This window comes from Salmo salar, chromosome ssa01 (assembly GCF_905237065.1).
Source record: "Salmo salar chromosome ssa01, Ssal_v3.1, whole genome shotgun sequence".
Lineage (NCBI taxonomy): Eukaryota > Metazoa > Chordata > Actinopteri > Salmoniformes > Salmonidae > Salmo > Salmo salar.
In genome coordinates, this window is record NC_059442.1 from 141,371,245 (window position 1) to 141,398,405 (window position 27,161).

General features: G+C 43.4%; 1 protein-coding gene across 4 annotated transcripts; it reads left to right on the forward strand.

The window, feature by feature from the left end:
• Positions 1-979: 979 nt before the first annotated feature.
• On the forward strand, positions 980-27,086 carry golga2 (golgin A2). Of its 4 annotated transcripts, XM_014135856.2 has the most exons (27): positions 980-1,156; positions 2,589-2,723; positions 4,581-4,649; positions 5,290-5,451; positions 6,794-6,843; positions 7,123-7,186; positions 7,431-7,493; positions 8,774-8,854; positions 9,444-9,482; positions 11,014-11,076; positions 11,620-11,713; positions 11,887-11,993; positions 12,154-12,212; positions 12,445-12,586; positions 12,667-12,756; positions 13,163-13,270; positions 13,384-13,471; positions 13,677-13,813; positions 14,039-14,257; positions 14,616-14,729; positions 18,253-18,477; positions 18,779-18,967; positions 19,108-19,333; positions 19,473-19,643; positions 19,863-19,969; positions 23,486-23,678; positions 23,788-27,086. In XM_014135856.2, exons 1-27 carry the CDS (start codon positions 1,109-1,111, stop codon positions 24,051-24,053), a joined length of 3,309 nt encoding a protein of 1,102 aa, XP_013991331.1. In that variant the 5' UTR covers positions 980-1,108; the 3' UTR covers positions 24,054-27,086. The 4 variants fall into 4 exon arrangements, with proteins under 4 accessions (XP_013991331.1, XP_013991358.1, XP_013991340.1 ...); XM_014135883.2 differs by lacking the exon at positions 5,290-5,451; XM_014135865.2 differs by lacking the exon at positions 4,581-4,649.
• The last annotated feature ends 75 nt before the right edge of the window (positions 27,087-27,161 follow it).

The window sequence follows — 27,161 nt, forward strand, 5'->3', positions numbered from 1 at the left end:
CTCTTATACAATATTTTAGGCCCAGCTTTTGGAGCTTTGGCTATCCTAGATTTAGCCACTATTTTGTGTTCACTGCATCCAATGCTTACGGATACAGCTTTAGAACAACGTTCTACAGTATTAGCAAAAATGTGATCAATACATGTGGATGATCTTGTTCCTGTAGTGTTTGTAAACACCCTGGTAGATTGTTTTATAACCTGAACCAGATTACAGGCACTGGTTACAGTGAGAAGCTTCTCGATCAGACAGCTTGATGAAAACCAGTCAATATTCAGGTCCCCAAGAAAGTAGACCTCTACATCACATACACTATCAAGTGTTTCACACACATTGAGATACTGCCTATAGGCTGGATCATGTTGTATTGTTATATGATTTAATTCTGTAATGTATTGATTGTTGCCGCCTTCTTGGCCAGGTCTCCCTTGAAAAAGAGACTCTGGGTCTCAATGGACTTTTCCTGGTTAAAGGTTAAATACAATTTTTACAAAATAGTAAAACCCCAAAATAATAGGTTTTAGATGAGGCAGGTGAATCTGCAACCACATAACTTCAATAACACTTGAAATGAGATATTCTCTAAGCATTACAGGGACGCTAAGTGACATTTGAATGTTTATTGGATAGTCAGACAGCTAGCATTCCTATCAAGTAAACTTAGCTAACTAATGTTACACAAAGTGACAGTAAGCAAGTCTAAACACAGAACACCCCATTCTATGTAATATCAATCATATTGTGCTGACTAGCTTTGTGCTACCTGTCAGTTCATTGATAGTTAGCTTATATCAATACAGTTTACTGTTCCCAAAATTGAAATTTGTTTTATACAGCGTGTACTTCTCTTTGCCAACGTTTTAAAGGTGTTTAGCTGTGTCAGGGCAGAAAGATGCAAATACATGCTAGAACGCGCCAATAGGATCTCGCTGGGTCGTGCTTGGCTCTGCCCATCTCGCTGGTTCTGCCCACTATCCTGGGTCAGTTATTAACATCTTTTGAAGTATTCCCGAGGGAGCTCTTGCGCCCCTAGCGGCAAGATACCTTCTCGCGTCACCGACTGTTCCCAAATTGTTGACGTGGTGTGGTTCGCTACCGGACGTGAAGGATGGCCGACCAGAGCAGGCAAATTAAACTCGCCGCAGCCAAGAAAAAGGTACACATTTGAATTCCCCATTTCACAGGAAATATAACAGTTTTTTTCCAAACGTTACTCTGTTCTGGATTCGAGTTGTCAGTAGTTTCAAGTTTTCACGAACCCATGTGATGTTGACATTCCACGTCCTCGGACCGGTCTGCAGTCGCCCAACCCAACTCGCATCCTCCTGCTGTGGCTGTTAGTGCGCACGAAATACCGAGGCTTAGCTTGGGCCTCTAATCGTAGCATTAAGTAGCAAGAGTATGTGGACAATTTATACCGGGCAGGGACTTGTAAACTTTGCAATGGCGTTGCTCCCTAGGTACAAACCTTCTGTAGTTTTATCAACCCAATTGGCCAGTTTACGTTTGCTCATGTTAGCTAGCCATAGTGATTTAGCTAACGTTAGCTAACTATCAATGAACTGAAAGGTAGCACAGAGCCAGTTGGCACAATATGATTGATGCTAGCCAGCTAGCTAACACAATATTACACATAATGGGGTGTTCTTTGTTTCGACTTTCTTACTGTCACTTTGTGTAAAGTTAACGTTAGTTAGCTAGCTACGTATAACTCGCTAGGAATGCTAGCTGTCCGACAGTCCAAGAAACATTCAAATGTCACTTACATGCCTGCCAGTATCACTAACGTTATATAGTTAATGAAATGACAAACTAATGATAATGTTACCTTGGCTAAGTAAAATGTTTGCTTAGTTATATCTATTGAGTCATGTTTGATAGGAAGCAATGTGTCAGTGACGGGTAGTTTGACAGCAGACGCTTCCTCTCCCTGTCTCTGTTTTGTCACTCCGTAGCTAGCTACCTAGAAATATTGTATATAGATAGCTAATCAAATTAAGCTATTTTTGTTTGAAGAACAGTTGTCTTGCTCAAGTAATTTGCGTCGCCTACTATCTCTTTCGACATGGTGATAACCACATACTGTTGTTGAGATCCAACTCAGGAATTTGAGATGGCATTCTTATCTCTGTGATGGAGTTTCTCTAATTTGTCTCATGACAGCTGTCACAGCACAACCTTGTGCAGGCGGGTGCATGTTCTACCATTACACGTTTAAAAACAAACCCACTTGTACAAGGGGGGATGTTTTCTCATTTCACATTTAAAAACTAAAAAGTACCTTCCTCAACCTTCAGCTATTGCAGCAATTGGTTATGCTATAAGATCTTGTTGGACAGTTTTGGATCTTTCTAAATAGTCATTCCATTGTCACCCACACCAGTGATACCATACCAGGAATAACTGCTCATACTGTAATCATATGGGATCTTTCTGAATAGTCACATTATTGTAAGCCACACCAAGGCTCCCTGTACTTTCTATGCAATATACTTATTCTGCTGATGTGCTTAGCCTAGCAAACATGTGAGTTCCAGACAGTTGAGAGCTCTCATTGTCCTCTTCCCCTCCTCTCTTGTGCCGGGCAGCTGAAGGAGTTTCAGCAGAAGAGTTCTCCTGCCAGTGGAGGAGGGGGTGGAAATGGAGGAGGACCAGGTGCCAAGAAGAAGAAGGGAGGGAGCCAACCAGACACACCCTCAGCTGACCTACACTCTCCAGACAATGTGAGTCACCCAGCTGTGTGTGTGTGTGTGTGTGTGTGTGTGTGTGTGTGATGACTTTGAGTACTGTTCATGCACACTGCTACACTGCTTCTTTGCAAGATTTGACTTCACGGCATTTGCATTTCAATAACAAAGTGAAATGTTGCAAGAAAGCAGTCTGATAATACTTCTACTCTGGAATCACATTTAATGTTCCAGCGCAGCTGCACACTTCGTGTGTGAGTGCAGCTATTTGCAAGTTTACTGTCAGTGTTTGTCATTTATGTCAGATCATGGAATGTAAAATGCAGCTATGCACCAGTGACCAAAGGACGTGTCTTCGTCAGGCGAGAACGTACTATCATGCTCTGTCAATTTGTATTCCCGTCAGGACGTTGCATCTTAACACACACACCCTTCTGTTTGGTTAAAATCAATATTATTATGTTAATGTGCCTTTAATCCTATTAGAATGACATCAGTTTGGCAATTGTTTCATAACAATGTGGGGGTGTGTGTGTAAGGGACAGTCAATGGTTACTGTAATAATTACATACCGTTTATTCGGAAAGTATTCAGACCCCTTGCCTTTTTCCACATTTTGTTACAGCCTTATTCTAAAAATAAGTCGTTTTTTTACTTCCATAAATCTACACACAATAACCCACAATGACAAAGCAAAAACATTTCTATAAAATATTACATTTACATAAGTATTCAGACCCTTTATTCAGTACATTGTTGAAGCACCTTTGGCAGCGATTACAGCCTTGAGTCTTCTTGGGTATGATTACAAGCTTGGCACACCTATATTTGGGGAGTTTCTCCCATTCTTCTCTGCAGATCCTCTCAAGCTCTGTCAGGTTGGATGGGGAGCGTTGCTGATTGGTGGTGTGCCGCAGAGATGGTTGTCCTTCCGGATGGTTCTCCCAGCTCTGTCGAAGTGACCATTGGGTTCTTGGTCACCTCTCCAACAAAGGCCCTTCTCCGATTGCTCAGTTTGGCCGTGCAGCCAGCTTTAGGAAGAGTCTTGGTGGTTGCAAACCTTTTCTAATTAAGAATGATGGAGAACACTGTGTTCTTGGGGACCTTTGATGCTGCAGAAATGTTTTGGTACCCTTCCCCAGATCTGTGCCTCGACACAATCCTGTCTCGGAGCTCTACGGACAATTTCTTAGAACTCATGGCTTGGTTTTTGATCTGACTTGCACTGTCGACTGTGGGACCTTATACACAGATGTGTATCTTTCCAAATAATGTCCAATTAATTGAATTTACCACAGGTGGACTCCAATCAAGTTGTAGAAACATCTCAAGGATGGTCAATGGAAACAGGATGCACCTGAGCTAAATGTTGAGTCTCATAGCAAAAGTTCTGAATACTTATGTAAATAAGTTATTTCTGTTTATTATTTTTATTAAATTAGATTTGTCTAATAAAAACCTGTTTTCACTTTGTCATTATGGGGTATTGTGTATAGATTGTAACATAACAAAATGTGGGAAAAAATCAAGGGGTCTGAATACTTTCCGAATGCACTGTAGTTCCTGGATCCTTTTTGCAGTATTTGTTTGCTTTAACTTCTGCCCTAGCCTTCCCATGGTGAAACCAGTTTTTCTGGTATCGGTAAAGACTTTGCTCCCATCTAGCCAGTCACAATGACAGTCATTTTCTTGGAGGAACATTATCACAGAATCAAATCTTTTCTATACCTCCAGAGACAGAACTGGTTGTGATGAGTCAGTCGCTAACATTGTCTGGCAATGAAGCTGCAGGGGTTGTGGGCTTTCAAATCTTTCTCTTTCAATGCCCTTCCTCCCTCCCTCATTTGCTCATTCACGGTCCCTCTCTCACCCTTCCACTCTCCTCTCTCGTAGATTCAGAGTATTCTGAAAGTTCGTAGTCAGACCAATGGATTAGCTCTGTCTCCCTTTGGCAACAGCCAGGTGAGCTTATCTCCCTCCTGCCTTCTTTTTCTCTCCCTCTCTCTGTCTCACTCTTCCCCACTATCTCTTCTTTTGTCCTTTTTGTTCTTTTACACCTGTCTCTTGCCCTCTACATACCTCACTTGATCTCGCTCTCTGTATATCGGTCCCATTCCCTCCCTACTATCTCTGTCCCTCTGTTTTTGCTCCTCTCCTGCATGCTATTCCCTATGGTCACTGGTTGCTCATCGTAGCCATTTCTCTACAGTGAGAGAAGTGCTTGGTATTTATTTTGCCATTTGTTAATTTATGAATATGCTAGGATAATGCCTAGCTAACCGTTTTTAGTTTCTTCTGATTTGGGTCAGTCCAACAGGGGCATGATGTTGATTTGCTAGTATCTGTGGGTTTTGCATATTTATCACTTCTGGACCTGAAGTTTTTTTGGTTTATTTACCATGCTGGCATGTCTCCATCAGTGAAAACAAGATGTGTGTGGTTGTCCATCCATGTGTTGTGATTGTGCTGCCTGACTGTAGCTTGTTTTGTAGGTTAGAATGATGTGGACATGTGTATGTTTCCTTTGTATGTTTCCAATTGCTCCAACCACAATCTCTGGATGAGCACTGAAAAGTAATGTCTGTGTGTATTGTGGCCTCAGGCCCACGTTGATGGGGAGGTGAGAAGGTCCACTGTCACCCAGCTACTGGAGGACCCAAACGGAGAGGCCGGCCGCAGCTCCCCTGGTTCTAACCCTGCTAGCTCTATGTCTGCTACTAACCCTGAGTGTGTCAGCCACGCCCACAACACTGACATGCAGCAGGTGTGTCCCTTCCTCCCTCCGTCTTCTTCTATCTGTCTCCATCTCTCTTTCTCTCTCTTACTGTTTCAATGTGTGCTGAAACTTCCGTACTTTTTCAATACTAGAACCTGAAAAACGGTTCGGTCCTAGAATTTTTACTGTCAGTGCTTCTGTCAAATGTGTTTCACATCATCTACTGTTTTTAATAGAGATTCAAGTCTGTCTATTAGCGCAACCGATGTCCCCTTATTGCACCATGCCAGTGCCACTTACTCATTTCTAGCCTGTCCTGAGGAACTACTGCATTCACTGGGAGTCTGGGCTGCATTATCGCTCGCTGAACAGAAGTTAACACACTTGAATAATGCAACACAGCATGCATAAATGTTGTAACTGTTAATTACTGTTTGCAAAACAATGTCCATTACAGGCTAGAACACCTTCCAATGCAAGAAGATACCGGTAGTTTCCTTGCTAGTTTACAGCTGAAGCAAACATCAACTCACTATCATAGTACCTTGTGCTATGGTTTGCATATTATCACATACAACATTTTGCTTATTTCAAAGCTGATTGTCACCAAAAACTTTCTTCATTCACTTTATCTTGCCTGACTCATGTCTCTCCCAGTCAAGATCATCTTTGCGCAAGCCTCTAAGTGTGTGAGTGAATGTCATGGGTCTTAAAGAGAGAGTGCACACTTTATAAAATAAGAGATTGCTTCTTCTGCGCAAATGTTGTTGATCAGTAAAGTAAGTCCCAAATTGTTTTTCATCTGTAGCCCCACGAATTCAGCCAAAACAAGCAATAACTCAATGCATGCACACACTCCAATTGAATATGCATTCACCTGTATTGTAAATAGGCCTAGGCTATGTCTTGATTTACCCAGTTTATCAATCGACTACAGATTCACTATTCAAATCAATTATTACCCTTATGTAGTTAGATTATAATTATATATATTTTTTTTACATAGTCAAATTGATTGTATAATTCATCCATTATGCACGCATTCCAAAATCCTACATTTCTAATGTATTGATACTGAACTCAAAATATCTGTCTGGATCAAGTGCCATTCTGTGACTTTGGCTAATACACCTTCTTTTTGTCCCTTGGTATCGTGATTGTATTGAGTATCTTGATACTAAATGTGGTATCAAAGTCAAAATTCTGGTATCGTGACCACCTCTCTCGCCACTCATTAATGAGTAGTCATTATTAACCGTGTACAAGGATGGATAGGCCTAACTTGTGTTCATTGTGTCTGAATACATTTGGCCTGATATGTCACTTGCTTTGATGTTTTTTAGTTTCACTCAAAGCAATTTCCTCTCTCTCTCCTCCTCTCTCTCCACAGAACTGCACACCTGACGCCAATGGCAATGAAAACCATGTGGATGAGAATAGGTGGGTCACCAAGTCATCTTACACACACACACACACACACTCAGTTCCTCTTCAGGATGTGCCCCCTGGTCCTCACTGGCCCTTCTCTACCCTTCACAGCCCTGCCCGACCCTCGCCTGCTACTGTTGACCACACACACACACACAGAATAAGTAGCACAGTTATGAAGGCTGGCAGTGCAGTTTATCACACATTGAATGCTCCATTACTCAATAAGACTGGTGTGTTACTGTAACATTGGGCTAATGTGTGTGTGTGTGTGTGCGTGCGTGCGACCAGACCCCTTTCATCCACAGAGAGCCTGCGGCAGCTCTCCCAGCAGCTCAACGGACTGCTCTCTGGGGTATGTGTGTACTTTATGGCCACAAAAAGGAGAAATTAGGCTTATAAACTGCAGTCGACGCACTGAGAAGTGCACGTTGGCTAAGTGCAAGCCACTCCCAATGATACACTATCTTACTTGGTTTCGCTCCTGGTTTAGTGCGTTCCATAATCAGGAGTGCTATTTGTGATGCTCTCATTGGCTCTGAGAAGCTTGCTTTATTGTGGTTTGACTTATCTTGTTGTTTCTTTCCTGTCTATTCTAGTCATCCACCACCTATGTAAATGGAGACAGTGCTCCCTCGCCTGCCAATGAAAAAGAACTGGAGGTAAGTGACACACATCACCACACCACACGTTGCCCCCTTATCATGGCCAGTACACAGGGAAAAGCAATATAAAATGCAATCCATTATTTGTCCTGATCAGACAAACCCAGTTCCATTCTATCCCCATTTGAAGTTGCCCCTTGTTAAGCCTCATGCCTATTGAATCAGCCTCAGTACATGATGTTCACTCCCCTCCGCGTGTCCAGTGTGTCTCCATACACACACCAGAGAAATCTTGTGGTGTGTGTGTGTAGCCCCAGGTTATGTAGAGGTGTTCCGTCCCCTCCTCGCCTCTCTCACAATCCCTCCGTTCTTGTTCTCCGTGCAGGAATGTGACTGGCCTCGGCCATACAGCTCACATGACCCCTCTGCCTGTCCTGGCCCTGCGTCCAGGCTCGGGTTACACACACACAGGCACACACAGCAAGTGATAGACTTGATAGATTGCATTGTTGTCTCAGCTGTGCAACACAATCTGAAAGATCGTCACAGTCAGAACAAATGAAATTCCATCCGGGCAGCCCTACTGTACCATTCCCAGGCCCTGCATACATGCACAGTTTAGTGCAGAGGAACTCTATTTCTCCTTCTCTAGTCATATCTCTGTCCTGTGTAATAGTCCTCAGTCCTGTTAGATTACCTTGCACTTTAATGCAGTCTATATAGAGAATGGACACTGTCTCTCTTTTAGTAAATAAAATTCAGTAATCTTTCCAAAGCCTTGATTGGAGCTGGCTATTGGTGTTACAACATGTTACTAGTTTGTAACTTGATCACATTAGGAACTTTGTTCTTACCATGGTTGTGTAGTTCAGGGTTTTCCAAACTCTGTCATGGGGCCCGTCGTGAGTGCACGTTCTGGTTTTTGACCTAGCACTACACAGCTGATTCAAATAACTCATTAAGCTTTGATTAATTTAACAGGGAACCCTAGTGTAGTTCATGTTATGTAGACATCTGGAGAAACTGAGGTCATGTGAGAACACTGTCTATTACATTACACACTCCAGTCTGTACATGTATTACTGAATGTTCTGCTAGCTACCTCTCTCTCTGTCCTTACTGTATTACCTCACTGACTACTAGTAGGACCAAATACCTGCTGCCATCATTTTTGTTGGTTGTTCACATTTTACATCACTGAAGGAGACTGAGAGAGTCTTATTTACTTTCACTTTAATGAATTGTTTGTATTTTTCCACCTCCCATCTGTTTTTCATTTATTTCACTTCAATTCACTCCCTTCCTCTTTTTGTTGTTGTTGCATGTTCACACATCAGAGTCGAAACCAGGAGCTGGCAACCGCACTGGACTCCAGCAACCTAACAAACTCTCAGCTCAGTACCAAGCTAGACCTGCTGGTAAGAGTGTGAGTGTGTGTGCGCGCATGCTTGGGTGTTGGGTGTTCTGCAAATAACCCCTCACAGCCCCCATAGCAAGACTCATACCACACCAAGTACACTGACTGGCCACAGATTGACTAGCATGTAACGAATGACGTAACACTTAACACGTTGGCTAAACCGCAGCTGTGCTGAGTGGCAGCACAGTCAGTTGATCAAGTCATGCATGGTTTTGTTTATTCACCTCACACATTTCATTGCACTGCACTGTTCTCATTGGTAACCACTAAGCTTTGACATGCTCACCATGATCTCGACAATGAATGAAATGAGGGAATGTTTTTGTCAGTCATTAATAATAGACCAACTGCACTGATAATGCTTCTGGAGCTAGCTTGCTAACGGCTAACCGTCGCTATCCCGACTGACTAGGCTAGTAAGCTTCTGTGCTGCTTTGTAAATGGGAGGTGCTCAATAGGTATTTGACTCCTGAAGAGTGAAAGGCGATGACTTGTTGTTTGGTTAGATGACTGACTTAGTATAGATGGTGGTGGTTTGTGGATGGTGCTGATGTCACTGATTGTCCTCTGTCCTGTTTGTCTGACAGACCAAGCAATCTCAGGAGCTCACAGATCAGCTGCAAAAGGTGAGCATAAATAAACTGGGGAAAAAGATCAACGCGACATGTAAAGTTTTGATGCCATGTTTCATGAGCTGAAATAAAAGATCCCAAAAATGTTCCATACGCACAAATAGCTTATTTCTCTCAAATGTTTTTCATCCCAGTTAGTGAGAATTTCTCCTTTGCCAAGATAATCCGTCCACTTGACAGGTGTGGCATATCAATAAGCAGATTAAACAGCATGATCATTACACAGGTGCATCTTGTGCTGGGGACAAAATAAAGTCCACTCTAAATTGTGGAGTTTTGTCACACAATGCCACAGATGTCTCGTTTTGAGGGAGCGGGCAATTGACATGCTGATGGCAGGAATGTCCACCAGAGCTGTTGCCAGAGAATTTAATGTTCATTACTCTACCATATGCCACCTCCTACTTCGTTTTAGAGAATTTGGCAGTACATCCAACCTCCCACACAACTGTAGACCACCTGTAACCGCGTCAGCCCAGGACTTCCACATCCGGCTTCTTCACCTGCGGGATTGTCTGAGACCATGAACCCGGACAGCTGATGAAACTGGGTTTGCACAACCAAATAATTTCTGCACAAACTGTCAGAAACCTCAGGGAAGCTCATCTGCGTCCTCCTCAACAGGGTCTTGATCTGACTTCAGTTCGGCGTTTTAACCGACTTCAGTGGACAAATGCTCACCTTCGATGGCCACTGGCACGCTGGAGAAGTGTGCTCTTCACGGATGAATCTTGATTTCAACTGTATCCGGCAGATGGTAGACTGCGTGTATGGCGTTGTGTGGGCGAGAAGTTGGCTGATGTCAACGTTGTGAACAGAGTGCCCCATGGTGGAGGTGGGGGTATGGGCAGGCATAAGCTATGGACAATGAACACAATTGCATTTTATCGATGGCAATTTGAATTCACAGAGATACCGTGATGAGATCCTGAGGCCCATTGTCATACCATTCATCCGCCGCCATCACCTCATGTTTCAGTATGATAATGCACTGCCCCATGTCGCAAGGATCTGTACACAATTCCTGGAAGCTACAAATGTCCCAGTTCTTCCATGGCCTCCATACTCACCTGACATGTCACCCATTTGAGCATGTTTGGGATGCTCTGGATGGACATGTACGACAGCGTGTTCCAGTTCCCGCCAATATTCAGCAACTTTGCACAGCTATTGAAGAGGAGTGGGACAACATTCCACAGGCCACAATCAACTGCCTGATCAACTCTATGCCAAAGGAGATGTCTCGCTGCATGCGGCAAATTGTGGTCACCAGATACTGACTAGTTGTCTGATCCACACCCCTACCTTTTTTTTTAAGGTATCTGTGTATTCCCAGTCATGTAAAATCCATAGGTTAGGGCCTAATGAATTTATTTCAATTGATTGATTTCCATATATGAACTGTAACTCAGTAAAATCTTTGAAATTGTTTTTTTTTTTGCGTTTATTCTTCAGTGTAAAAAGTCTATCTTTCTCTCTTCAGTGGATGATGACAATATGTTTTCTGTGTGCTTTCTTTGATCAGGAGCGAAAGGAGTTTGAACTTAAATGTGTGAGGGAGCAAGGAGCCATGCGAGAACAATTACAGGTGTGTGTACACACACACACACACACACACACACAACAGTGGAGGCTGCTGAGGGGAGGACGGCTCATAATAATGGCTGGAGTGAATGGAATGGCATCAAACACATAGAAACCATGCGTTTGATGTATTTTATGCCATTCCGCTCCAGCTATTAACATGAGCCCATTCTCCCCAATTAAGATGCCACCAACCTCCTGTGTCACACATGAAGAAGAGGCCTCTGAAAGGTTTATCAGGCATCTTCTCTTAATCCATTTGAAGACCTTTCAAAGCAATTCTCTCATTTCACTCTGCATTTCCAGATATGTGCTATGCGTCTGTCTTAAGGGCCCATACACTATTTGTTGTTGCCTATTTACCCAGGGATGCACGCACTGACACACAGAACAAAATATGTTCTCGTCATTCCAAGTGAATCAAAGCTTTGATTTGATAGATGACAGGGATGATGCAGTGCAATGACACCAATTTAATGATTCTACGTAAGGTTATCTGTTTATTTAAAGATTGTATCATCTGCTTGTCTCTCTTTCTCTTCTCTAGGTCCACATCCAGACCATCGGCATCCTGGTGTCGGAGAAATCAGAGCTGCAGACCGCACTGTCATACACGCAGCAGGCTGCCCGCCAGAAAACAGGTGAGTGTGTGTACCCTGTGTGAGACTGAGGATGTATGTATATGAATGTGTGTATGTGAACGTTCTCAGTAATGTGGTGTGTTTTCAGGGGAGGCTGGTGAGAAAGAGAGAGTTGATGTGTGTAGAAGTGTATTTGGATTGGTGCTCAGTAAGCTGCTGATGTGTGTTTTCAGGAGAGGCTGAGGAGCTGAGTAACCGTCTCCAGGCCACCAAACAGAGAGTCTCTGAGCTGGAGAGAACCCTGTCCTCCGTCTCCACACAACAGAAACAGTTTGACAAGGTAACTTAAACACACAGAGAGAGAGAAACTGTGTGAGAAGGTCATTTACATGATCACACGCAAACACACCGGACTGATACAGTTACTTGAATTCCGTGAGCAGTGATTTGAGCTTTGCAGTAATGTTACATATGATTGATTTTCTTATTCTCTTGTGCAGCATAACAAAGAGCTAGAGAGAGAGAGAGACAACCTGAGGCTAGAGGTGTACAGACTAAAGTAAGTCTTACCTGCAGTATGCTTCCATTCTACTAAATGGCTGGTCTTTTATCATATTTCCTTGTTTGCTTTGTGGACTAGGTAGGAAAAGGAATCTAGTGGAAACCACACTGTGTGTGTGTGTGTGATACAGGGAGAGAGATGCGTGTCATCTATGAGTAGGTTAGGCAGTTCAGAGGCTGTGTGTGTAGGTTCCAACCTGACCCTCCTATATCTCTCCGTCCCTGTGCAGTAGTGTGAGTGAGGAGAGGAGGCAGCAGAGTTCAGAGCTGTCAGAGCAGCTCAAGCTGAGGGTGAGTGAGAACAGCGCTATGAGACTGGACCTGGATGAACTGCGCAAGAGACTGGAGATGGCTGACGTCATGCTGCAACAGGTAGATACACACACTCCATACACACTGTCATTATCATTTGTTTTGTGGTTGTTCAATTCTCTTTGTTTTTTTATTCCTAGTTTTCCAGTCAGTCAGGGCCTCCCAGTGCCAACCAGCAGATGCAGTTACTACTGGAGGAGAAATTACAGATTGAGGCGCACACTGCTCAGGTAGGGGTGTGTGTGTGTGCATGCGAGCGCATTGTGTGGGATGAATTCACCTAGAACTGATTCAAGATGACCACATATTTATAATCAAATTTGGTGGTTGCTTATAATTGTCCTATTTGAATTGGAAATGTGTTTTTTTTCCATATCCCAACTCGCCCTGAGACACCCTCAGAGAGTGGGGTCAGGATCTGCCATTATCAACAGCGACCCTGGATCAATTGCGATGAAGTGCCTTGCTCAAGGGCACATTGACAGATTTTTCACTGTTGCGACTCTGGGATTCGAACTAGCAACCTTTCAGTTACTGGCCCAACGCTCTAACTGCCATTTACAAACGGGTGTATGCCTCTCTTTAATGTTTTAGCGCCTTGCCATTGTGTTAATGGTCTTTTGGTATCATCTATAGTTAATGGAGTCGGTGGCCCAGCTGCAAACAGAGAGAGACCGCTACGCTGAGCAGATCCAGGAGGAGGGACGAGTATGGAAGGACAAGACAGAGCAGCTGCTCTCTCAGGTACACTATGCTACCACCCCATTAGCAGAACCTATAGAGCTGGCATAGCCTCTGAACAGAATGCTAGAAATACTTAGTCACGGAGTTGATTGGCGTGTGTGTGTCCTGTGCAGGTGACACTAGTAGCAGAGGAGAGAGACAGGAGCATCAGTCAGATCCAGGAGCTAGAAGCCCACATCACAGACCTGAAGCACGCTGCAGGTGAGACGCACAGCTACCCTCCTTGTTTTGCACATCAGTGGTTCTCAGAAGAGCTTTCTACCAAAGACAAGCTAACTGTGTTCGTCCTGTCAATGATTATCATGAAAAGATTTGTATTGCCATAAGGAAAGTACAATGTACTATTGGTGAAAGGAGAAAAATTTTCTCAGAAAGGGAGATGAACAGATTGTTTTCTCCTCCCCAGCCCTTTTGTCCCATGAGAGAGAGGCCCAGGTAGATCCCCAGCCCTCAGGGCCCTCAGAGAGTGAACTGGCCCTCCAGGAAGCCCTCAGCAGCCTGCGGCAGGAGAGAGACTCTCTCAACACACAGTTCCAGGCCCAGGTGATAACCTCCCCCACTCACTCACTCACTCACTACCAGTGAATAATAACACGCACTGTGTATATCACACTCTGAACACTCCCTGTCTCATCAAGGCCTTGACTAATAAGATGCATTCTGTTTTTTGTTGGTGCCGGCCTGGAACCAAATACTGGACACCATTTCCCTGTTATAGTCTCACAAGCAAAAACTCACTGTTCTTCCCCTTCCCTTCCTTTGCTATAGCTACGTGACAACGAGCAGCTGAGTCGTATGTGCTCGGAGCAGGAGTCCCGTCTCTCGGAGCTGGAGCGCCATGCGGAGCGCGGGGCCGAGGATGCAGAGGACCGCAGGCGCATGCTGGAGGACGTGCAGAGTGACAAGGCCACCATCAGCCGCGCCCTGGCCCAGAACCGCACCCTTAAAGACCAGCTGGCTGAGTTGCAGAACGGCTTCGTCAAACTGGTAAGGACGAATATTACCTATTTGCTGTCCTGTTGACTTATTTGAAGTATTCACTAATCTGCCTAAGTTTGATTGGTGATAAAAGAAATGGGTGGAACTGGAAACATTGTTTTTACTCATTCAGCCACATTCAAAACGCACACATTTACATTTACAGTTTAGGCATTTAGCAGACGCTATTATCCAGAGCGACTTAGTTCATCTTAAGGTAGCTAGGTGAGACAACCAAATATCACAATCATAGAAAGTCAAACTTTTCCTCAATAAGCTACTATCAGCAAAGTCAGTGCTAGTAAGATAAGACACGTTAGAATAACAAGGGTGTTGCCTCGTGTTAAATGTGTCTCTGCCATCCTAGACCAATGAGAACATGGAGCTGACCACTGCTCTGCAGTCAGAGCATCACGTCAAGAAGGAGCTGGGACGCAGGATGGGACAACTACAGGAGGACCTGCACAACTTCAAGGAGCAGGTAGGGACACACCAGTGGAGGCTGCTCAGGGGAGGACAGCTCATAATAATGGCTGGAACAGAGCGAATGGAATGACATCAAACACATGGAAACCATGGATGTTTCTCTATGCATACTACTGTGCTCTACACTCTCATGCTCCAAGTGCATTCTCCAAAGACGTTTTCTTGAGTTTGTTCTTGTGAGGACGCATTAAACATTTAATTTGAGAAGCACTCCCCCTACTGTATTACCTCACACTGCATCTCCCCATTCATTTCTTCCAGCCAGGACAATGGTAACAATAGAGACGAAAGACTGCATTCTGTAAGGCTGCTTAATGCGACTAATGATGATTTGAAAAAAGCCACTTGTAAGGCATGAGCTCGGCTTAGTTTTTTGCTCAGGCTGTACACACTTCATCAGTCTCTCATTCACAATTTAACGGCGGCATCCCCTTTGTGTGGCCGTAATGCAACCTAAAAAAGTCCATGCTTTTTGCGGCCCGTGGCCGTTGTGCCCTTCTCCCCGAGTGCCGCACGCTCCTAAGCACCTCACTCACATGGCTCTCATCACGTGATCGGGTTTTTCTCACAGGCTACCAGTGAAGACGGACACATAGGGACCGCAACGGCACGCATCCTTATCCAATTCCGAGGTGCATGTTGGAAGAATTGTCCACATTTTACTTTTCGTCAGCCATCAAGATGAGTAGTAGGCCTAACGAACAGCAAAATCACTAGTCTATGTCAATCTACTATCCCCTATTGTACAAAAGTTGACCTACTCTGTGTGAGAAATAAATATTCCAAACATAGTCTGGGACAGTTGTGGGATGCGATGGCTGTCAAATTAATCCAACCACTATCATCAAACTTTTTTTACACAATGTGGCTTTAAATAATGATAAACAATTTGGCCTATTTCTTCACATTATAAGCACAGCCATGTGCACATGGCAGTAGGCTATAAGCGCAAATGTTACATTAGCGGGAAAACACCATTATAAAAAGTGACCGCAAATGCGATTTATGCATGTAATGCTTTTATTATAAAGGTGCATTTTTTTATGGTGAAAATTATCTTCCCAAACTTGAAACTCACACGCTGCTTTATCTATACCACTTAGGCTCTACACCCCTTCTAAAGCAGATTCATGTGCTTCATTTTAAGAAGTTGTTTGGCCACTTTCGTTGTGATACAACCTTATCAAAACATATAGGCCTATGGGCTAGGCTACATGAGGTGTGCAACTATGATTCGAAAAGCTCGCAAAAAAAGCCATTCTTTCTTTCTCTTATGCTGGGCATAATTCACAAGTGATCATTCACCAGTGATGGGCTAATATTGTCTCCCATCAGACTATTCTTGATTTAATCTCGTCTTTACATATACTAAATAATATATGTGAAATTTGTTTTGATTTAGAATGGACCATTATGCACCTGTCTCGAAACGGGCAGCGGGAAAAAATACATCTCATCTATGAACTTAAATTGCGAATGGAGGACGCTTTTCCCGTGGTTCATTTTCATGCCAGCCAGGTAGGCTGTACTCCTGATGTAAAGTATTACGTTCTCCCCTCGGGTGTAGCTGGTCTGAGGAGGAGACGTAAATGCCTGGGCCTAAACACACCAGGTAATACAGATGAAAGGGGAAGAAATGTGGGGTTCAATGAGCGATAAATAAATCGGACCACAACCAGAACTCAATTTTAACCCTCAGGGGATGTTTAGTGAATTAGTTAAATAAACAATATAACACACCCATAAATAATTAATAAGAAACAAAACAACCACAACAAGGGAAGGTAAGAGAAGGGAATGTTTGGGATCGGGGTCCAAGTAATGAAAATAAACAAAAGGTCCCTCTTCTACACACCTAATCCTTCCTAACACACTCTAAACCCTAACCCACTGTCCTACCTGGTTCCAAGAAAATACAAGGGTGACACCCGCCCGGCTAACCTAGTGTATAAAACAATGGGTTATCTACGTGAGAATGTACACCCATGGGCAGATCTACCTTTTCCCTTCTCCAGGACCTAGGTAGGGTGGAGCGCCTCTGGAGGACAGGCTGAAACACAAACAAAGAAATTAACACCAATAGTCAAACAAAAAACAAGTGTCCTCTCTCTCTCCCCCTCTCTCTCTCTTCTCTTCTCACACGGCAAACAGATATCCTCTCTGTAATCAGCTACAGCCACGCCCACCATCGTTAGCCGCAACTCGGTACACCTGTAATGCCCAAGACAAACACACTAACAGGGGAAAATGGGGAACAAGAAAAACGTAACACGTAACATAAAGATAAACAATGTGCTTAATATTAGGAAAGTTGAAAAATATAGTAGACCTAGCAGAAGGTTGATGGGATCCTTCCCTTTTTAATAGTGGCCATCACTCTGTCTATAGGCTATGCAACATGAGCTCATGGGCTCTCATGAAGTGTTTTATTAGATTTTTGATGACATTTGCATTGATGTCAGAGTGATTAGTACCAGGCAGTTAGCAGGTTTGGTAGGCTACTAATGAGCATCAGAGCTTGGTGAAGCTTAATTACCGTGACCTGACGGTCACAGGGAATTTGTCTGCCTTCATGACTCGTGACCACCGGTGTGGCGGTCATACGGTCACCGCAACAGCCCTAGTCTGAATACTTTCTGAATTAACTATGTGAATTTAATCTAGCTAGAGAAGATTACCTAAAACGAATGTTATGCAAGGTAGATGTCAATTCTTCGTGGCTACCTAGCCAGTTAACCTTATGGACTTACCCATTCACTGAACCTTCCTTCTTCTAGCCAGGACAATGGCAATAGAGACGAAACAAGATATACACAAAGCAAACTTTTTACTTCATAACTATCAGCTAGCTATATGTGAATCGTAATAATGTAGCTAACAAGATAGTATAACAGGCATGGGTAGCTAGCTAACAATTCTTTGTAGCTATCTGGCTAGCTAACGGTAGTTGCTAGCCAGTCATCTCTGACTTACTATGGGCTTACGACCTACGCACACTACAGTAGGTACTGTAGGCAGGTAACCATGCCAAAATTAACACTGCATGTATTTATCAACATCAAGATAAAATGTTGTAGACAGGCAACATATGAGATGTGAATAGGCAACATTTTAATTACAGTCAGTGTATTTTCTCTCACTTCAACTCAAATAATATCCGCTATTGATTTCAAGGAAATGTTATTTTTACGTGGTTGCGTCATATTTCTTTGCATACTTTCCATGGAAGCTTGCATCGATGCATGCTTCAAAATATGTACAAATGGAGTACGCATTCAAGAAGTGCCCTCCGTGCTCCGTTTCGCATACTTTGATTTGGACTCATACTCCGACCCTCCCTTGCTCCAATTTGCATGCACGGTTGTATGCATTTTGAGAAACACCCAATGTGTTTGATGTATTTCATACCATTCCTCTCCAACCATTACAACGAGCCCATCCTTCCCAATTAAGGTGAACAGCTGCAGGAACAACATTTGTCACACAAACACACTCACACATGTCTGCTTCATCCCCAGTTGGAGCTGAAGTCTCAGGAGTACCAGGCGCTGCTGGAGCAGCGGGACCAGATAGTGGCCCACCTACAGCAGTACTCTGCAGGCTACACGGCCCTGGCATCAGAGCGGGAGCAGCTCCATAGACAGTACCTGCAGCAGAGCCAGCTGATGGACCAGCTGCAGCATGACGAGACCCATGGAAGGGTTCAACTGGAGATGAGCCACAAACAGCTGGAGCAATACCAGGTCAGGGAATGGGACAGACACACACACATTCATAATGCATCGTTACTGCTGCGCTGGCTGGCTGGCTGGCCGGCTGGGTTGTCACTAGTTACCACAGCCACAAAGTCAAAATAGGCTACATCGTAAAAATTAATGAAAAGAAACTAAACTTATTTTTTGTCTGAGCTTAAGGTTAGTGGTGGGGTTAAGGTTGGTGTTGGGTTTAGGGTTTAGGGGTTAGGTTTAAAATCAGATTTGAAGAAGATAAATTGTAGGAATGGGTGGGGTTTATGACTGTGGCTGTGGTAACCCTCCCCTACAGGAGAGGCTGGAGCGGTTGTCCAGAGACAACGAGCAGCTGAAGGCTGAAGTCACAGAGCTGCTCAACAGCTCATCCCTGGCCACACCCCCCAGAGACCAGGGAGACGGAGTGGAGAGCCAATCCCTGCCAGAAAGCCCACAGAAGTCCTCCATCGCTATCCCAGAAGACTTTGAGAGCCGGGAAGAGATGGTAAGGAGAAAACAACTATCAGTTGTTTTAAGTGGCCTCTAGTGTTGTTGCTCCCAAATCTACATATGTGAGGATTTTCAAAGCATCTTTCAGATAATTGTCTCCGATTAAAAAAAATTCCCCCCTTCCGTCTCTCTCAGGAGGAGTTTGTGCGCGATGCAGTGGCGCGTGTGGAGGCAGAGAGAGATGAGGTGAGGAGCAAACTGGAGGAGGAGAGGAGACTGCACCTCGCAGCCCGTCGCCAGGCTGCAGCACCCAGCATGGAGTACCAGCACCACAGTCATGACCATGAACACAACCATGACCACGGTCACAGCCACGACCACACTCACAGCCATGATGACCACAGTCACTGTGAACACACAGGTGAGAGGAGGAGAGGTGCATGCACATAGTTGTGTGTGCTACGTGCATGACCAATGTTTGTTCTCTCAGAGCTCTATGCTAGTTTTGAGTGTGTTACTATTGCAGTGTGTGACCAGTATCTCTCTCCCCCCCGTGTTAGTCTCAGGTTCAGAGGGCGTCCCAGTGGAGGTACACGAGGCCCTGTGTGTTGCCATGGAGAAGCTCCAACACCGCTTCACCTCTCTGATGCAGGAGAAGGCTGACCTGAAGGAGAGGGTAGAGGAGCTGGAACACCGCTGTATACAGCTGTCTGGAGAGACTGATACTATAGGTGACAATCACACTCCTTTATACAGCTGTCTGGAGAGACTGATACTGTCAGTGAGACACACACTATCACTGCTGTAGCTGTCTGTAAAGACTGCCACTATCTGTGAGACACACACTCTCCACTACCCTTTTTCACACACACACAGTGATGCACTTACACATTCATTCCCATAGTGTGACCGGTCTTGTCATCCCTTTCCTTCATTATGTGTTTGTCCAGGAGAGTACATTGCCCTGTACCAGAACCAGAGAGCTGTCATGAAGCAGAAACACATGGAGAAGGAGCAGTACATCAGTATGTTGGCCCAGGACAAAGAGGAGATGAAGGTTTTATTTTATTCTTTATTTGACTAGGCAAGTCAGTTAAGAACAAATTCTTATTTACAATGACGGCCTACCAAAAGGCCTTTTGTGGGGACGGGTGCTGGGATTAAAAGTATACGACAAAACACACATCACAACAAGAGACAACACTACATAGAGACCTCAGAGGACAACATAGCATGGCAGCAACACATGAAAACACAACATGGTACAAACATTATTGGGCACAGACAACAGCACAAAGGACAAGACAGTAGAGACAACAATAGATCAGGCGAAGCAGCCACAACTGCCAGTAAGAGTGTCCATGATTGAGTCTTTGAATGAAGAGATGGAGATAAAACGGTCCAGTTTGAGTGTTTTTTTGCAGCTCGTTCCAGTCGCTAGCTGCAGCGAACTGAAAAGAGGGCCCCAGGGATATGTATGCTTTAGGGACCTCTTACAGAATGTGACTGGCAGAACGGGTGTTGTATGTGACTGCAGTAGGTATCACAGATAGGGGGGAGTGAGGCCTAAAAGGGTTTTATAAATAAGCATCAACCAGTGGGTCTTGCGATGGGTATACAGAGATGACCAGTTTACAGAGGAGTATAGAGTGTAGTGATGTGTCCTATAAGGAGCATTGGTGGCAAATCTGATGGTCGAAAGGTAAAGAACATCTAGCAGTTCGAGAGCACCCTTACCTGCCGATCTATAAATTACATCTCTGTAATCTAGCATGGGTAGGATGGACATCTGAATCAGGGTTAGTTTGGCAGCTGGGGTGAAAGAGTGATTACGATAGAGGAAACCAAGTCTAGATTTAACTTTAGCCTGCAGCTTTGATATGTGGTGAGAGAAGGACAGTCTAGCCATACTCCCATGTACTTGTAAGAGGTGACTACCTCAAGCTCTAAACCCTCAGTTAAAAAGCACATCGGTGGGGAGAGGGGCATTCTTCTTACCAAACTACATGACCTTTGTTTTGGAGGCATTCAGAACAAGGTTAAGGGCAGAGAAAGCTTGTTGGACACAAAGAAAGTTTTGTTGTGGCGCGTTTAACACAAAATCTGCCTTTTTGGATGCCGATTATGGCCGATTACATTGCAATCCACGCGGAAACTGCGTGGCAGGCTGACCACCTGTTACACGAGTGCTGCGTTAAAAGGACCTTGTGGCTGCAAGGAGCCAAGGTAAGTTGCTAGCAAGCATTAAACTTATCTTAGAAAAAACAATCAATCTTCACATAATCACTAGTTAAGTACACATGGTTGATATTACTAGCTTAACTAGCTTGTGCTGCGTTGCATATAATCAATTCGGTGCCTGTTAATTTATCATCGAATCACAGCCTACTTCAACTTCGCCGAACGGATGATGATTTGACAAAAGCACGTTCTCGAAAAAAGCACAATCGTTGCACAAATTGAACTAACCCTAAACATCAATGCCTTCCTTAAAATCAATACACAGAAGTATATATTTTTTAATCTGCATATTATGGTAAAATAAATTAATGTTAGCAGGCATTATTAACTAGGGAAATTGTGTCACTTCTCTTGTGTTTAGTGCAAGCAGAGTCAGGGTATATGCAACAGTTTGGGCCGCCTGGCTCGTTGCAAACTGTGAAATAATTTGCCAGAATTTTACGTAATTATGACATAACCTTGAAGGTTGTGCAATGTAACAGCAATATTTAGACTTAGGGATGCCACCCGTTAGATAAAATACTTAACGGTTCCGTATTTCACAAAGAATAACCGTTTTAGAAATGATAGTTTCCGGATTTGACTATATTAATGACCAAAGGCTCGTATTTCTGTATTTATTATATTATAATTTAGTCTATGATTTGATAGAGCAGTCTGACTGAGCGGTGGTAGGCAGCAGCATGCTCGTAAGCATTCATTCAAACAGCACTTTACTGCATTTGCGAGCAACTCTTAGCAATGCTTGAAGCACAGCGCTGTTTATGACTTCAAGCCTATCAACTCCCGAGATTAGGCTGGCAGTACTAAAGTGCCTATAAGAACATCCAATACTCAAAGGTATATGAAATACAAATGGTATAGAAATAGTTGACGCGTCATAATAACTACAACCTAAAACTTCTTAACTGGTAATATTGAACCACCAGCTTTCATATGTTATTTATATAGTTATTGTATGTATGTATGTATGTATATATATATGTGTATATGTATATATTATGTGTATGTATATATATGTGTATATGTATATATATATGTATTTTTTGTGTATATGTATGTATGTATGTATGTATATATATGTGTGTATATATATATATGTGTATATGTATATGTATGTGTGTATATATATGTATAGTGTGTATATATATATATGTGTGTATATGTATATGTGTGTATATATATATATATATATATATATATATATATATATATATGTATATATATATATATATATATATATATATATATATATATATATATATATATATGTGTATATGTATGTGTGTGTATATATATATATATATATATATATATATGTATGTATGTGTATATATATGTGTAATCAGTATCGGCTTTTTTTGGTCCTCCAAGTATTGGTATCAGCATTGAAAAATCATAATTGGTCAACCTCTAATTTTAGGTAATCTTCTAGTGTTAACTTACAGAAAACCCTGGCTTTTATGAGAGCAGAAATCAGTGAAGCAGACATCAGAGCACAAATCACAATTGGGGCTAGCGACAGTAGATTGGCCAGGGTGAACTTGGACATTTCCAGATATCATCAGCAGTAATATAATCAGGGCACGGCAGAGGACAGGGAGAGCTCTGCGGTGTTGATTTTTGACATTTGAATGTGCATTAGATGGCAACAAGAGCATATTGTTCAGCAATTTCATCAGGTAACATGAATAGAAAGCCGGCGAGAGGTGGTTAGAATAGGATGGAAGGCCAAAAGTCAGTGTAACCAATAGAGAGTCAGAGTCCTGAGTGTGGGAACAAACATAATCTGTCCCACGGTTGGGTAAACAAGCAAGTTCATAGTCAACAAAGCACAAAGGAGTCATGAGGCAAATAGCATAAAGCACAAGAAAAAATTATAACAACTTGGGGCTAGCCATTGTAAGTTCAGAGTCACTCGCTCCAACAGTGCGTGTGTGCTGGAGGCGAGCGACAGCTTGGGAGAGAGGGGGGGTGTGTGTGTGTATCTGTACCTGTACCAGATGGGGAGACGGGCCAGGGAAGACGGTGAACAGATCACCAGGTGGAATCCAAGCTGTAGTGCAGCAGGCAACGGGAGTAGGTGTCACACCCACTTGGGAGAAGCTTATTTTTTTCGGAAGGCAGATTCCTTGTAGAAAATCCCAGCTAGCTAGCAAGTCACTGTCCACCATCTTTTCCATGTGGAAAAGGAGGTTGTTAGCTAGCTATATCTTTTCAGTTTTGGCAAATGGTCCACACACACACACACACACACACACACACATACAAAGGTACTCTACTCACACACAGAAAAGTACACCAATTCGACTGTGTTTCTGTGCCCATGCAGGCCAAACTGGCAGAGCTGCAGGACCTGGTCATGAGGTTGGTGGGTGAGAGGAACGAGTGGTACAGCCGCTATGCTGGGGTGGTGGCTAGCGATGACACTACAGCTAACCCTGACCTGCTGCCAGCTGAGGAGGACCATGTCCAGGCTCACCACGCACACAGACGCATGGAGCTCAATGCTGTGGACGGACAAGGTATGAGCACACACACGCACACCTTCTCTCCATTCCCGCTGTAGAGTCCATGGATAGTCATTATACTAACCTCCCTGATCTCTCATCTCCTTCCCCCTTCTCTCTCCAGAATCTATGGATCTAAGTAAAGCTGTGGAGTCTGACTCCTCCACCCCTGATACCCCTCACATTGCACCGTCAGACTTGGGCCAGAGGCTCCCCCCAGATTCCCAGGCTCTGATGAGGCCCCAGGAGGACGGCACAGCCAGGCAGATCATGCAGCTGCTCCAGGAGATCCAGGGGCCCCGCTCCGTGCCCTTCCTGGGGGACAATCCCTGCATCCCCTTCTTCTACCGGCCTGACCAGCAGGACGAAGTCAAGATCCTGGTGGTCTGATGATGAGACTATGGAGCCAACTGGCAACGTTGGTTTGGATCCCTGGCAATGTTGAACGATCTCTGAACACACACAGCATTCCACCACGTCACACTTAGGTCATCTAGGATTACATGTACACACACTTCTGGGTATACGGTCTCGCACACATGCGCTCACTCTCCCCCGACAAATTCAAGTTTCTGGAGAGTTTGTTTACGCTCTCTTTCTCACACACCATTTGAGTCCTTGGCGGGTCTCACATGCAGTTTATTATTCACTGGACACTAGGGCTGGGGATTGCTCACGATATCACATTATCACAATACCTAGGTGTCGATACGATATGTATTGTGATTCATATTGTTCACCATATGTCTGCTGCAGAGAGACGAGAGACCCATAAGAAAATTAGTTTTGATCAGTCAGGGAAATAAGTGCTGAAATATGTTGGTTCACTATTTAAAAAGGATAACAAGCTAGCGACTAGCACTAGCTAACGCTACGTACAGCATATTTAAATTCATTCTTGGAGTCAAATATCGATATTTCGTCCCAAAATAATATGTAACTGTATCGATCTCTTCACCCCCCAAAATCACTACTGGACACAGATAGTGACTTAAGCACATGAACTCCTTGTCTGGCTGCCTTCCTCTCCTTGTCTACTTCCTCCTCCGTTGCAGCCTCCTTACTTGCAGTGTTTGTGTCAATTCATTTTCTGATCTCTCTCCTCTATTCCCTAACCACCACCTCTCTCCCCCTCCCCTTATGCAATAAAATATCTGTTCCCTCAGTCATTGTCTATTGAAGGAGAAATGAAGGCTTTGAGTGAAGTTAGCAGCAATAGTATGTGTGCGTGCATGGACTACTCTCACAGGATCCTCATTCACAATGTGTGTCTGATTCTGGAGAACTGGGATAGTCTGTGTTTGGTAGTGGAGACGGACAAGGCTTGGTTTTGCCCTGTGGGCTTTTTCTCGATTAATTTCCTTGTCTCTTTTCCTCCATGACAACCGATGGGCAATAAGACATACTCTGGCATTTGGTCATGAATGGAAGGAGACTGATGCACAGCCCGTGGTAGGTGTTGGTGTGTTCTATGGCAGTGGAGGGAGTGTTGTCAGTGAAGCAGATGGAGTAGTGAAGGTCAGTATCAATTCAGGCTAGAGCCTTGGCCTAACTGGGGAGAAAGCAAGTCAGGAAAGCATTGGTAAAGACACTAGCATTTGGTGCAAGTTTGCGCTGTTCACTTAATTTCTAAGTCGTTTACTTCTAAGTAGGGGAACACAATTACGTCATAGGAAAGAGGAACGTGCTCTCCCCTACATTTACCTTGTCTATCCACCCTCTTCCATTTGGGAACACTGAAATCTGAGCACACGTATCTACAGTAGAGCTTTCTCTTATGCCAATGAGCCAGTCACTTGTATTCCCCTAGTTGCTCTGTGTTTATTTATTTGATGTCCCATTTCATGGCATTTTCATGTCATCTCTTGTTTATCAATTGTTCAATTCCATTGTGCTTGTTGTCCCTCTACATATCATTGATATGAAGTTGCTCCATTTGAGACTGGATGAAGATTGGATCATTTATCACAGACACACAATCTCAATTGTAGCCCTAATGATCTGAATGGAAGTGGTCTCTTCTCTCTAGTTTCATGGGCTTTTGTTGTAGGTTATTGCACTAAAATTGTACAGAGCTTCTACTAAAATCCTGTCCCATCTCACTTATTTTTTGGACAGTAGTTTTTCTATGGTAGACCCATTCTAGGCATTTGATTTCTGTGCTTGGAGCCCTATGATGTCATGTGTGCTCTTTGGCACATCTGGGCCGAGGGTTCCACTCAAAGCTAACGAATGGAGACTAAAGCTTGTGTGTTGAAGTGACTGAGCGAGAGTGTGTGCACTAGGAGGATGTACAGGTATGTACATATAGTGTTGTATTAATTCTAGTAACACAAGGCAGAGGCAATGGGGGTTAAGTTCTGCTGTTTGATTGGAAGGTCCTCCTGTTTTTGGAGAAACGTCCCATGATGGGGATGTGTGTGTGTGTGTGTACTCATAATATTTGTTGATTTTGGATTTTGAGGCTTCCGTAGTGTCTTTGTTGTTGACTACCGATGTCAGATTTTTTATTCAAGAATGGAAGTCTTTAATGATAAGTCAATTGATTATCCCTAAACTTAATGAAAAGCAAAAACAGTCTGAAAAATAGTAAGATGGTTTTTGATGATGCTATGTGAAATGTGTTCGATCAGATATGAGGAAAGTAGTGGTTGTGGAGGAAGTTTTCAGGTCTGTAGAGGTGTGTGTGATAGTGTTTGTACTTGGTCTGCATTAGTCGCTGAACCAACTCTATCCTGAAGCGCAGCACTTTTTGCTGTAGGACTTGACATGGTTTCTGTTGAAAGTGAATGTACCGTTACCCCAATCTGAATTCAATTCCTGGCTTAGCATTCTCTTTTACTTATGAAAAATATTGTCATTTAAAAAAAGTTAACTTTTGTTTTGGGAGGAGTAAAACCAAGAGAAAATATTTTTGAATCATTTAAAATGCCATTATTTTGACGGTGACGAGATACAAGTAATAGATTAAACTGATTCACCCCACTTTCTAATTCACTGTTTCTTTTGAATGGATATGTGTGATTGAACAGATGTTAGACAGTTGAAAGTTTTCTGTTGTAAAGGAGCTGTATATACTGTAACTGTGTAAGATATTGTACAGTATATTCATTCTGCCTGGTGTGGGAATAAAGGTAATGGCTGTAGTGTTGCTAACAGCCCAGAGCGTTTGTCTGTCTGTCCGTTTGTGTGAGCAATTGTTGGCTTCAGGACCCACAGCTGAAGTGAAGTGGTAGGGGTGATGTCTTTGTATTAAATCAAAGGTTAACTAAATTAAAATCTATTTGGAATAATTTATCTAAACTAATCCGTTTTAATGCAATGTAGGATGTTGAAGGATTGTTCCAACACTGCATTTCTGTTGTGATTTCTCCTGTAAGATTTATTTTCTCCCCTCCTAAATAAAATTGATTGAGCAAAGTAGACAGAATCTGGTCAATGGATCCTTGCAAGTTTCCCTCTGAGTTTCTACCTTAAATATGCCCTACGAATTAGACA